General features: G+C 36.3%; 3 protein-coding genes and 1 long non-coding RNA gene across 4 annotated transcripts; 1 reads left to right on the top strand and 3 right to left on the bottom strand.

Moving 5' to 3' along the window:
- Positions 1 to 288: 288 nt before the first annotated feature.
- On the bottom strand, positions 289 to 1,126 carry LOC125216921 (protein DESIGUAL 3-like). The gene is made up of 3 exons (XM_048118709.1): positions 983 to 1,126; positions 705 to 901; positions 289 to 557 (listed from the first exon to the last, which is right to left on the bottom strand). Exons 1-3 carry the CDS (start codon positions 1,094 to 1,096, stop codon positions 395 to 397), a joined length of 474 nt encoding a protein of 157 aa, XP_047974666.1. The 5' UTR covers positions 1,097 to 1,126; the 3' UTR covers positions 289 to 394.
- A 705-nt stretch (positions 1,127 to 1,831) lies between these two features.
- On the top strand, positions 1,832 to 3,136 carry LOC125216599. The gene is made up of 3 exons (XR_007175435.1): positions 1,832 to 1,905; positions 2,573 to 2,806; positions 2,900 to 3,136. It is a non-coding gene; the product is annotated as an uncharacterized LOC125216599 (long non-coding RNA).
- A 3,711-nt stretch (positions 3,137 to 6,847) lies between these two features.
- Positions 6,848 to 7,573, bottom strand: LOC125209453 (transcription factor bHLH117). The gene has a single exon (XM_048109050.1). It carries the CDS (start codon positions 7,571 to 7,573, stop codon positions 6,848 to 6,850), a length of 726 nt encoding a protein of 241 aa, XP_047965007.1.
- Positions 7,574 to 9,906: 2,333 nt separating this feature from the next.
- LOC125215810 lies at positions 9,907 to 10,472 on the bottom strand. Its single transcript, XM_048117370.1, has 2 exons — positions 10,156 to 10,472; positions 9,907 to 10,075 (listed from the first exon to the last, which is right to left on the bottom strand). The coding sequence occupies exons 1-2, from the start codon at positions 10,413 to 10,415 to the stop codon at positions 10,018 to 10,020; spliced, it is 318 nt and encodes a 105-aa protein (XP_047973327.1). The 5' UTR covers positions 10,416 to 10,472; the 3' UTR covers positions 9,907 to 10,017.
- Positions 10,473 to 13,814: the final 3,342 nt, after the last annotated feature.

Raw genomic sequence — 13,814 nt, 5'->3', positions numbered from 1 at the left:
CCTAACAAGACCCGTTGGAGGGGTGGCTTTATTAGTTTGTCGGCCTAATTTGGCCATATTTGTATAATTTTTATAGATTTTCTTTTAATCATTTTTGTTGCATGTTAGTTATTTTTGTATTGGGTTAAATGACTTTGAATTATGTATAAAGTAAATTGTTTTATACCAAATTTAGACTAGTTGATTAATTAATTTACAGTTTGATCAAGCTCAATTTTAAAGACAATGGAGTATATTTTAAAGGGATGATGCTGATCGAATTAAAATGATTCCAATGTTCACCTCAAATTATAATAATCATAAATTGATCCATTCGAATTAGCTAACAACTCAATTAATTCTAACACGTGACTGTTTTTTATATTAAAATTGACTTCATATTTACCTTTACACTTCAAGAAAGAGCATAAAAGGCCAAAGCTAAGATGGCATGAACCACACATAGAATACCTCCTGTTGGAAGAAAATTGTGGTATGTGAATCCACATGATATTCCTTTCTTTTCATTTGATCTTGTCCCAATCAACAACAATGTGAGACCAACTCCATAGATTATCCTAGCCAGAGAGAGACAGCTTAGTTCATCGAACATAGATTACACCATTCATACCAAAATCACAACCAAAATCACAAGAGATGCCACTCAAAATCTTGATACAAGGTTCAAAATGAACGAAAATTGTAATTGAAATATGTTTTCATACCATATCAAAACAAAGAAAACTTTGGAAAACTTCTTGCTAGGTTTCTGTGAATCATCTCGTCCAGTAACAACCAACCATCCTAACAAATTAACGAAAATATGAGCTGCGCTCAGAAAAACAGCTGCGGCCACACCTAGCATGAATGCGTCATGGCTTCGCACTTTACATTCGAATATCCACATCCTCATATGCTTCCCCTAATTGGTCAAATTACAAAATATTGATATAAAAAATCTAATAAAAATAAAAACTAATAAGAATAAGCAAAAAAAGCTTACATGGTTTTGAGCTTCCTTAGCCTTGATTGCAAAAACTAGAGCAATGATATCCAACACAAAGATTAAGAGACATGCAGAAATACCCAATATTTTTGTATTCATTTTCTTTGACATGAATTTGTTTGTGAAAGTAAAGAAACTAAACCCTTTTTGGACAAGAAATGTGAGATTTCAGTATGAATTTAGAGAAGGAGAGACTATATATATTATAGAGTTGGATTTGGAATATTCTTATATTTATTTTCTTTTATGCCTACTTTTACCCTATTTTCATTACCTTTTGTTTTTTTATATTCTTTTCGTACGATAAAAGTAGGGTATAAACCAACTAAGAGGTAGTATTGCTATTGCAGGTTAGGTATTTTTTTTTGTGATGTTAAAAGATGTTGGTATGATAGTATCAACACATGAGATTTTCAATCTCCAAGGCTTAAATAATTTTGTAAAGTAATTTGATTGACATCTAAAAACAACATATAGTAATTTTTTTTCTTTACTTTTACTACTTAGATTACCAATGTGAAGTTATTGCAAATGTCTGGTAGTAAGTTGATGATTTCATCTTGCTTAATCAATGTCGACCATGTTCGCATGTTAAGAATAATTATAATGGAGACTTCATAATCTAAATGAAATTTAATTATTCAAACTCATGCGAAATTTACTAACGTGAAATAGAATAAAATTGCTTAGTAATTACAATTCCACATAAGTAATTTTATATTTCCATTTTCATCTGAATTAAATAAAAAAAACCCGATTCGCAGGTTCGGGGTCAGAGCGGGTTGGACTATCCTACCCGATATCTAAAAACGGGTACGAGTTTTTCATTCATTTTCTTTTTTCTCACTTAATTAAACCCTGCTCAAAAACCCCCAAATTGACACTCATTCCGGCGGAGACAGACGGCGGCGTACCTCTGTGTGAGCTTCGTTAACCTCTCTTATGTCATCCAATTTCGACAAATTGTACTTAACTACCGCTGCCACCGATGCTAATCACATTTTCGCGATTATTATAATAGTTACCGTTGATTTTCATCTGTTGGAAGCAATCGTTAATGTTGATTTTGATCTTTGATTTGGATGGTGGAATGATGAACGCATGAAGGAGGCTGTTAATTTTTGAATTTCTGCCTTCGATCTCATGATCTGAAAATTCGATTTTTTTATATCGAAATGCTGTGTGATTTCGATATAGTAATATATTTCCACACGCTCAACTTTGCTATGTAGCGCAAAAAAAATTCAGTTTCTTGTTCTTTGCTTGTGACTTGCATCATTGATTTAGGTTACCTGTTCACTGATCATGCTCAATTTGGGAACAACTTTGTTTTGTAGCTCTTTGTGTTTAGCTGTGCTGCATTTTCCCCTTTTTCTGTACTTGAATTGTTGCATGATTGAATCTGATGTTGTGGAGGAAGGCAAATATGCATCAAAATTGGATCACAATATAAAACTTCAATTGTTTAGTTTGAAGTCATTATCTCAACTTTTCCATGGTTGATCTAATCCTAGGCTTAATATAGTTTGACTGTGTTTTTGCCGCTTTACATAGTATTGAACCATTACATTATCGATCGTGCAACAGAATTCGATCCATCAAAGTTGGAGTGGAAAATAATGCAAGAGACACTAGCTAGTGATTCAAGCAGAGGAGTTTCAGCACAGAAAAGGGTCCCGAAAAAGATGAGGAAGGTTCCCGAAACTTATTTCCTTCCCCGCAGATCTCTTTCATATAACCTTACGTTTTTTGGAGCGTGTATCGCTGGTGGGATTGGCGCTGGCATGCTTCTGCAAAAGTGGATAAACAAGAAAGTCGCAGGTAATGTTCGTTTATCACCCCCAATGCCCTTATAAAATCTCATTTTTTGCGAATTCAATTGCAACTTTAATGTTTGTTTTAATATTGTTACAGAGGATGGAGGTGTGATATACGAGTTTGACTGATGAAAAGCTCCATGGTTTAACCACAGCTTACAACTGATTTTCGTGTTGTTGATCGTGTTGGTTTTGAAGATTTGTCTAAACAGTCAGATATTTCGTCCCAGAATTGAGTGGAGTTCATCAATAATGTGCTGTTTCAGGTCTCTTTTTGTATGTGCCTTTACTGAAAACACTTTATATCTGATTTATGTCCAGCATTAGTCTTGCATTTCTGCCCCTTTGGAACCAACTACGCTGCCTCCGCGAGCAAATAGTATTTGCACTTTTAGTTAATTTGATAGAGACAGCGGTGTAGAACAGTGTTCGATTGAATAAACCAAAAGAATCAGTCACATAACAAAGATAGACTCGACTACTTAGATCCTCATTCAAACTCAAGACTATAAATATGAAGGAGATGGAGATTCCTATGACACAAGTGAAATGTAGAGGTATTCTAATTCTACTCAAATCATTCTACACAAGTTATGAAAGAGATAAACTTGAAACACTAATCTAATCTTCATCATTATGCATTAAATTGATCACGTATTAATTTTATTATTAGCAGGCTAATTATTCCGTCCATTCTAAGTTGGAGTTGGGCCACTAAAGCCCAATATGTTGGCCTAATTAGACAATCATATTTTATAGTGAATATTTATTACAGCAAGTTGATTATATTTTGTTTCCCATTTGTTTATATTAAAAACTAGAGTTGAAAGTTTGTCTCCAAAAGTCCAAATTCCTGAATAATCATTAGTAACGCAGCTGAAGTATAAAAGATAATATGGAATAAATTAATTAAGTGGACGATGAATATGTATTCTAGTGACGGAATGCAACAGAAGTGAAATAAGATGCCTAGCCCTTGCTTCGCTCTTTAGAGCATCCACAATGGATGCCCTAGTGGAAGCCCTAGTAAGAGCCCTAGTGATTGCCACGTCAGCTTGTCCTATCTTTCTGCAATGGTGGAGCCCTAGTGCATGCCTTATCTCTTATCCACTTTTCATTTCAATTTTAAATCATTATTTTTTAATTTTGTTTTTAATTACTATAAAATACCAAAATATATTATTTTAAACACCACAAATGCAAAAAAAAAAAAAAAAAAAAACATTACTTAATTGAAAAGTGGAACTACATCATACTTAGCTAAAAAAAAAATTACATTAAAACTAAAATACTAAAAAAAGAAAAAACCAAACTTGTTATCTAATTCAACCTCTGGGCCAAATTCTTGATCATATTCTTAGTCCTCTGTCGGGCTTTCGGATCAGTTTCTTCACGAAGGCTATTTTGGGCGTCAAGTATAAACCTATACTCAACCACCTCGCGATAACCTCCGAACTCCTCGATCGCCCTGTCCATGAGCTGAGCAGATGGAGGAGGCGTAGCCTGCGGGGGGCCGCCGATCCAGACGCGCCCGCCTTCGCCTTCCCTTTGGCCTCGGCTTTGGCAGCCTTGGTACCGATGGGACGTCTAAAAGTAGACGTAGGCGTGTCGGAACTCCCTTTTGGCTCAGCGTTCAGATCCACAGGATATGGGCCGCTGCTCGTGTAACCGCCAGTGGCGGTGGTCTTCGTCCGCTTCGCAGCCGAGGATCCAGCCGGTATCCCTCCGTTGAACTTTGCCTTGTCCTTCAAGATCAGCCAAACATTGTACAGCTTGAACTACTCGAACTGCAGTTGGTACTCGGACAACGACTTGTTGAGGACATCTTTCATGCTCTCACCGCTAGCCCTTCCGTCCCTGTTCCTGTTGTAGATATAGCAGAAGTTGTTGACGTGGAGCTTGATCCGATCCCAACACTCGCGCAGTTGAACCTTGGTCCGCTTGAACGCCCACCTCGGTTTCACCTCGTTATAGCGTTCCTCAATGCGATCCCACATCCTGGCCGAAGTCTGGTTGTTGGAGGATATTGAATCCTCCGATACACCGACCCAACACTGAGCCACCTTCAGGTACTCATCCAACTCCTAGTCAGTACGCCCTGTTGCGTACTCCTCGTTCGGCTCGTCGGGTGGGAGTGGGACTGGGACCGGTGGCGCCTTTTCTTTTTCGAGCCATCTTCTTCTTCCCTTTCTTCGGCGGCGGCCGCGCAGGGGCAGAAGGTTGCCCACAACTAGGCTCCATCTCCTCAACCCGATACTCCTCGGTGCCGAAGAACGGATCGAACTCAGAGTCGGAGATGAAAGTGGATCCTACAGATCCGGGCGTCTCAACCCGGTAGTCTTCGTGGCCGGGCCATCGGGAGCCGCCGCCGCCTCCTCCTCCTCCAAACATGGGCATATCGTCGTCGACATTATGGGGGTTTGGGTATTGACTCGGATCTATTGTTGAAAGTGTGGATATTGAGAGAATATAGAAGAGAAAGTGAAAGGTTTGGTGTGTGAAAAGTGAAGAAAATGGAGTGGTTTAAATTAGGATTAAATGATTTAAAATTAAAAAAAAAAACCGGAAAACATCGGGCTCGGGCTCGGGCTCGGGCGCGCCCCTGCAATGGGCGACCGATCTCACGCCCGATGGATCGGGCGGATCGGTCGCGACTGAACTCTCGGTCGTCCTCGGGCGTGACCGACGCCTGCAATGGATGCCCGAGCCCGATCTCGGCCGATCGGGCATGAGATCGGGCATCCATTGTGGATGCTCTTACAATCCTTTATTGAATTTGAATATTATGCCTGATAATTACGTGGTAGAACAAAAAAAAAATGTTATTGGAGAACTAAAATCAAATATTATCATTGACTTGCAAAAATGTTAAATTAACCTCTTCTGATCTGCCATAGCTCCGCGACACAAAATTGAAATGGCAACATTCAATATCCCAATCGTCAAACAAACCATTATGATAAAATGTTGGTCATTTTGTTCGAGAATTATGTTTGTAATAGCGGAGAAAATGTACTTTCATTAAGCTTTCCCATAACAAGAAATGTAATTTTCAGAATATACGTAGGGCATGCTTGTTTGCTAGTAGAATTTTATCTGTGAAATTAATGTGATTCTTGATATTTAAATTTCGATGCATGTTTTGACTTTTAATTAAATATAGAAATAATCATAATCCTTAAAATAAGGAAAGTAATAGTATAACTTTTTGAAAACGCCCACAACAATAATAATAATAATAATAATAATATTATTTTAATAATAATAATGAACAAAATAATTTTTAAATCATACTCCTCCCATCCTTAAAAAGCATGAACTATTTCCTTATTAGTCCATCCTTGAAAAATAGTTCCATAAACTTTCTAATTTTGGATCAGTCAAGCAACACATTTTCTCCTATGCATCACTTTATTTTTACTACTAACATAAAATTTATACTATTACACTATATGTGACAAATGATGTGGAGCTTGCTTTCCCCTAATTATGGAAAGAATCCCTCTACTTCATTACTCCACCTTTTATCATCTCTCTCGTACTTTTTTCCATTTTTCCTCCTTATATTTTTTACTTTATCCATTTTTTCTATTTTTCTCTCGAGCTGTACCAATCTCTCTTTAAAACTTGGTCGTCTACATATGAGAGTATTTTTTATGGACAGAATATTAACACAAATCTGTTGAATAGCTCAAACATACTCCACTTATTAAACATGAACTGGTGATTCCAAACGGCAAACAATATTGGTATTTATTTTTCAGAATCATGCACACTGTGATACGAACTGCACATCCCTTATAGCACGAGCATCAATTTGTGTGTCACACAAGTGAAAGCCAATCCGAATACTTGTCATCAATCAAAGTTTAGATAGTAATTTTTCCTTGAGTTTTTCTAAAGAATCTAAACTACACTGATTCAAATTCGATCTCAACATTCATTATGTTTACGATCATTACTATCCCAAAATTTCTGCTGAAAAACTCCAAAACAGTAAAACAGAAATGAAATCTCAGCAAAATCCCCAAAATATCCCATTTCCTCAAGCATGAAAGAAGTTAGGGTTAGAATGCGATCCGTACATCATCTGCTGATCAATCATCGCCTTCCGATCAGCGATCTTCTCCACCAAATGCAGCTGCTCCGCCGCGTAAACACAGCAGCCTTCGGCGCACAGCTTCGCCTGCACTGCCGGAGAGTTCGTCGCCACCTGCAGCAGCTGCTGCCTGTTCAGCTCGTACAAATCTCCGCCAGCGCCGCTCTGGCACGGCATCGACTGGAGAGCGCGGACCTGCGACTGGAGGAAGACGATGTACTTGTACGCCTCCTCCAGCACCGTCGCCATGTCCATTTTCTCGTCGCCGGGGAGCAGCTTCCGCAGGCACTGCGTCTTGTCGCTCAGCCTGCCCTGCCTCCGCCGCGGCCTCTTTTCCTTCGGATCCGCCTCGGATCTAGGGTTTGGCGCCGGGGAATTGATTTCAACGGCGTTTTGCGGCAGCTCGTAGGAGAGGAGGCCTGGCAGCTGGTGGTGGAGAGGAAACGGCGCCGTTTCGGAGATGAAATTGTAGAGAGGCGCGGCGCCGTCGCCGGTGGGGAAGAACGGCTGTGTTTCGAGTGGATCTTCAGCTTCCGCCGCTGGTTCGAAGGAACCGCCGGTGAGAAGTGAGCGGAAACTGAGGCCGGCGTAGATTCCGGTGAAGTAAGCGTCGTCTGTGGAGGCTTCGTGGCTGATCGGAAATGGCTGCAGAAACGGAAATTCGCTCTCCATAAATGCAATGCGAATGAAATTGAAAATCTGAAAAAGCAGGAAATGTTCACATTTGGATGCAGCAGAGCGTTTATATAGTATATAGAGAGAGAGAGTACGTGGCGGAAGAAGAGAGGGCGGAGGCTGGTGGTTTTCTGCAAGAGTACGATTGCTTTTGATGCAAGTTTTGATTGCAACGGCGATGGAATTTGATTGTGTGATCGGACGGTAGGGAGGTTCTGACGAGATTGTCTAGTAAATATTCGACATGAAATTATGCGGTTTTACAACAGTAACATGGGTAAAATAGGGATGAGGGATAATATAATCTGACAAATGATTCAGGTACATGTGGATGGTGGTTTTACACTATATATATGGTTTGTCTTGAATAGATCATGGGTTTAATCAATTCTTTTAATCCACTCTTTTGTGTAATGAGGTTTCAGAGTGAAGGTCCATGTAATTATCCATGCATAAGAGCATCGATAACGCATCTGGGCCGGGCCGCAACTCGCGAGTCCCGGCCCGTTTTTAGCGTTGGAGCAATTGGCGTCATGGCCCGGGACGGTCCCCGGGCCGCAACTCCGCAGTTGCGTCCCCGGGCCGCTCCCGAGGTCTGGCCTGGCCTAGGGTTATCTGCTACGGGACGGGCCGCAAACCCCCAAATTTTATTTTATTTTATTTTTTGATTTTTTTTTTGCCTATTTATACCCATTTCTTCAATATTCTTCCACCAATTTCTCCATTTCTATCTTCTAAATTATTTCAATATTTTTTCTAGGAATTGAAAATTTTATTTTCTAGGTCTTAATAAAATTTTTTTAGGATTTGTAATTTTTTTTTCTAGGATTTGTAATTTTTTATTTTTCTGACTGAACAATGAATTTTCCCGGTTTTAATTGTTCAACGTATTCTATTTTACGATTAAAATATGTTGTTAAATGAATAGTTGTGGCCTGAGTTGTGGCCCGAGTTGTGGCCTGCGGTGTTAATGGAGTTGTGGCCTGGAACCCCTAATTTGAGGGAATGATGACGTGGAGGGGACTTGCGGCCCAAATTTGGGCCAGGATTATTCATGCTCTAAGCAGACTGAGAATTCGGAGAATAGCTTGTTCAAATGTTAGAGACTGAGAATTCGGAGAATAGCTTGTTCAAATGTTAGGTGAATTTTCATTTGCCTTTTAATGTGCTTTTGTGTCTTCAAATTATAATTATGATACTTGTCTGTTGGTTCCTAAAATTATAAATTTTGTGAAATTTTGATATTTTCATGAACTGTGGTTGAAAAAATGAAATTATTCAATGTAGTGAATTTTCAACTATTTGGAATTTGGAAGAAAGTTGAGCAAGATTTTAAAATTCAATCAAATCACAAAATAATATTGTTTAAAAACATTAAAAGCGATGATATTTCTGATGTATGGTCGTTTTATTCAACTACAAAAGCAAATGTGTCATGTTAAATTTAAATTTAAGTTAAAAATGGAACTCCTGGGAATTCACTGCTAAATGCAGTGAATTTTCAATGATTTGGAATTCCGATGAAATCCAAGTTAGATTTTAAAATTAAGTAACTCAGAAAAACATCGTTGTTTACACCCATTAACAGTGACAATATTTCTTATGTTTAGTTGTTATATTCATCTACACAGTCAAATGTATCACATCAAATTTAAATTTAAGGAAAATATTGAACTCTATGCAAATTCACTACTAAGTTTAAGTTCGTAACAATAGCAAACAGCCAACCAAGTTTCAAGTAAAAAATAGTACAGTAGTACCAAATTTCAACCGAAGTTTGAGATTTTAGGAACCATTTTTATTTTTTAAGCTAGTACTACAATTTATTATTGTCGCTATTCGCTTCATCCCTTGGTTTTCCTTCCATTTGTAACATCCTTTTTTTTAAAAAAATGAACAAAAGAAATTATGTTTCGATGTTTAGAACTGATGGGTCTGGACCACCTAATATGATAGTAGCAATTTTTCTCCAAGCAAACGCCATTGCATCATTTATTTGTTTTGTTTCGAATTTCTCTTTTTAATCGAAGTATTTGATGATATTTTTAATTTGATCAAAACTTGATACAAGTACATTAACTTAGTTCATGTAATTTTTTTTATTTCAGTTAAATGTCGATTTATTAGTTTAGAGAGTTGATATGTTAAAACCAAAAAATAATTACCATCAATTCCCACTTCATTTTGGTTTTATTAGTATATTTTTTACTGAAATTTTGCATCAGAGAAAGTAATCTCTCTACATTTTAATGGAAAATAAAAAATGTGTCGATATAAATTAAACTACACAATTTTTTCCAAAAATATTTAATATGAGAATATCCAAAAGATGCTAAGAATTGGTGTCTTAATTGATTCATCAACAAAATCCCAATTTACAAAATACAATCGATCTAAACTATATACACAACCATTAATTATGACGTAAGCAGCCCTCCATCTCAAAACATATACGACGTCGGAGCAAACACCGGCACCGCCATCGACTGAGAATATTTCCTGATTTCAACACGTAACTCATAATTAATCAATATTTAAATTAAAAATAAAAATCCCCAAATTCGTTAAAAAAAACCTACCAGTAGTCCTCAATTAGACTACGCGGCGGCGCGGCCCTCGCGGGAGACCTAATTTTGGCCTTCACCGGCCGTCGCGTGTCGTCGGCGTCGAAGAGCGGGCTGTTCTCGGAAATCGCATTGAGTTTGGGCTTCCAATTATGGGCGGCGCCGCTCAATTTGGCAGTCCTTTTGGTCCTGCGCCGGGACACGGCAGGCTCCGGCGTGGGAGTAACAGTTGCTCCGCCCCAGCAAGATGCGAATTCGGAGAAAAGCTTCTTCATATGCTGTGAAATTGAAGTTAATTTTGAAGTCTGAGAATTTTGATCGGAGAGTTATAGATATATATAGATATAATTGGGGGTAAAGGGCAATGGTTTTGATCTTAGCCATAATTTACTGTTGAGGTGCTTGATTCATCCCATATTTATCCTCTCACCTATACATTTTTTTTTTTATTAGGAAAAGACGGTGAAATTCGATCACATAAAATAGGATAATTACAAGAGTTACTGTTTTCTGTAATTTATTTTTTGAGTTTTAAAAATTGTGTGATCAATCAAAATTCGATCATTAAAAACGAACCAGAATTTGATCTATTTTGTTATTTAGATAACAATTTATCAAACAAAAAAAAAACTAAAAAAAGTTAAGTTTTGGGATCCAAACTTGGAAATATTTATTAATTTCCTTTTGAAGCGAATATTTTATAAAATAAATGTTCTGTTGATTTTTTATCAATCGATAAATTTAATTATTTGCCTGCTTTGAATATTTATTGATTTTTTATACTCTAAATCTGAATATAAGAATTTGGTGTTGTGATTATAGTAAATTTAGTACTATACTCGAGATATAGCAAATGATAGCATTTTTATTTAGCTAGACTCAATCATCTTAGATTCTTAAATCCATCTTCCAATATTCTTTGTTGATCAATTAAGGTCAAATTAAAATAACTGTATTAATTAGAAGATTATCTCAAACATGTCTTTCCAAGTGAAAAAAAAAACTTCCATGTGTTTCGTTTTCAGTTTTACTAATTTTTTTACAACTAAATTCACAGCTATTTCTAAAAGTGTACAAAATATACAACTGTACAAGTATATTTTGTGCCACCTCAAAAACTATTGCTTGAATATAAAAAATACATATTAGTATTAAAATCCGACACATTTTCATATTTTAAATAAAAAAAGATACTAATGTATTTACACAAAAAAAAAAATCTATATTCTTGAATGCTAGAGAGATCGACTATTCGTACAAAATTAATATAAAAAAAAAAGTCATAATCATAATTTCAGAATGTTCCTTCGCTATCTATTAATGCCCTTTAATGCATGTTATATTTATACATATGTGATAAATCTAGTTAGTTATTATTCATTAAAAAAAAGAAGTGTTTCAAATTAATGCCACATTTTGCAGGGAAGTAGCATTTCATCTCCACCACAATTGTACAACTGCTCGCAGCCTTGATCACTTAATTTTTGCATTGGCCTTCAATCAATTGCCATCCCACTCTATCTTAATATCTTTCATCTAGAAAATACCCATTAATTATCAAACGAATATGATTGAGCGATTGCGGTTCATCCATTCTTAACCAAAAATAAAGACGGATTCTTGATTTTGAGTATGAAGCAAAGATGACTAGTCAATGAAACGCTTCATATTTTATTTCAAAAAGAAAAAAGAAAATACCCATTAATTTTTTAATTAAAATATACCGCTTAGTTCCATGCATACGGAATTAGTTAGCTAGTAACAAGTTTAGCAATTAACGAAGATTCTATTTTAATTTTGACCACACATTAATTTTGGACCTGTTGAATTTCTAATGACATGCTTATTTGGCTGTATTTGTCACGTGGGATGCAATTTTTATTTATTTATTTTGTGAACACTAAAAATACCTCAAACTTTGACTTTATTATAAAATAGATAGATATTTTACGTTGCCGAATAATCCAAGTGAAGAATTGTCCATGTTAAAAACGAACGAATTTTTTATTAGAAATGAAAGTGGAAATTTTCACTAGTTAATAAATGGAGTACTATATAGTTAAGGGATTGGATTGAAAATTAAAAACCTATAAAATGTACTCCTACAAACTATGTGCTAATATTAAAAAGGCATCAAAAGTGATGTGGTACTAGCATACACATTTTCACATGCTCATTAGTCATTACCCACAATATTAATAAATTGTGTTAATTAACCTTCGCCCAAAGCTCATTTGCATGATGAAATGAGATCCAGCCATAACTTGTCAATTTATGAACATTACAGGTAATACAAATAGTTGCTTATGTCACATCATATTCAAAATTATTTGTAACATTTATACAACAATATAATTACAAACGAGTATATGGTCCATCCAGTCACATCATTAGCCTGTGTAATGCTCATTCGATTATTAACTTTATTTTATTTATAAAATTCGAATAAAATATGGTTACACACGAGGTTTGCTTCGTTACCATTATTTTGTAAACATAAAATAATAGAATCGATATTATTTCCATATGTATTTAGAGCGGTATAGAAGGAAGACACTGACCCGTACCTACGCATATATTTGCATTTACAATTTGCAAAAATATATAATATGCTAATTTATTGGGGGAATATATGATATTCAAAAATTAGAAAATATTAAAAATATCTACCAATTATGTATATGTGTTAAGCCAAAAAAGGAAAGAGAGTATTAGTAGTAGTAATTTATATGGTGTTAAGAAGCTTACTCATCAAGAAACAAGTGTTATTAATAGCAATTATGATGGCGTCAATATTACTTTCCCGATACCTTCGAGCCCTTCAACGTGAATATTGATTTTAACAACGGCCACAATATATATGTCTAAATTCTATTGCTCATCATATAATTATAGTAAGTATTATTTTTAATTACTGAAAATCACTCTACAATTGTTAATGTCTTGGACCCCGTATAAAATTTTCTGGCTCTGGCACCACTACTTTTGTGTCCCAAATCGACTACGTTGTTTGTTGCTTTAGAGAGATTTCGCATTGATTAGCATAAAATTTAAAGCAAAGCGTTGCATAACTACATTAAATTTAAAGCAAAGCATTACATGATGCACTCAGGATTGATTGATATGTGTTGTATACATTTTAATATCTTAGGCATAGTTTTGTGCCTAAATTCGACTATTTCTTTCGTTGTTGTAGCGAGTTACATCATCTTCATCAGCCTAGATTGAAATCAAAGTATTGCACAATGTAAATAGGATCGATTGATATGTGATATATATGTCATACATTTACCGGATGCATAGAGGGTTTTGAGCTCATCGCGAGGCTCTGCTACAATAAGGGGAAGGCCAACATCATTGCATCCGACATCTTCCCCCTCACCTCAGCTGCACATTTTATGGAGATGAACGGATCATTCGATGGAGCAGAGAATCTCTATGATGGTCTCCAACGTGCTGGAAGCGTTTCCTTGGTTGTGCTATTGGCGTCTCTCGTTGGTAGGATTGTTTCGTGCTCTAAGACGAGCCCCTCTCCGTCAGCTTCCTCATCAGATAGCTCGGGTGATACTAGAAGCTCAGAGAACATCAGAAGCAGCTACTTTCGAGCAATGTTAGGATAAATATTTTCATTGGCTTACTATTTTAATTTGAAACTTGAGGTAAACGATCCCATA

The sequence above is a fragment of the Salvia hispanica genome, chromosome 3 (assembly GCF_023119035.1).
Source record: "Salvia hispanica cultivar TCC Black 2014 chromosome 3, UniMelb_Shisp_WGS_1.0, whole genome shotgun sequence".
Lineage (NCBI taxonomy): Eukaryota > Viridiplantae > Streptophyta > Magnoliopsida > Lamiales > Lamiaceae > Salvia > Salvia hispanica.
Note: the sequence above shows the minus strand (reverse complement) of the source record. Positions and strands in the feature narration are given on the sequence as shown.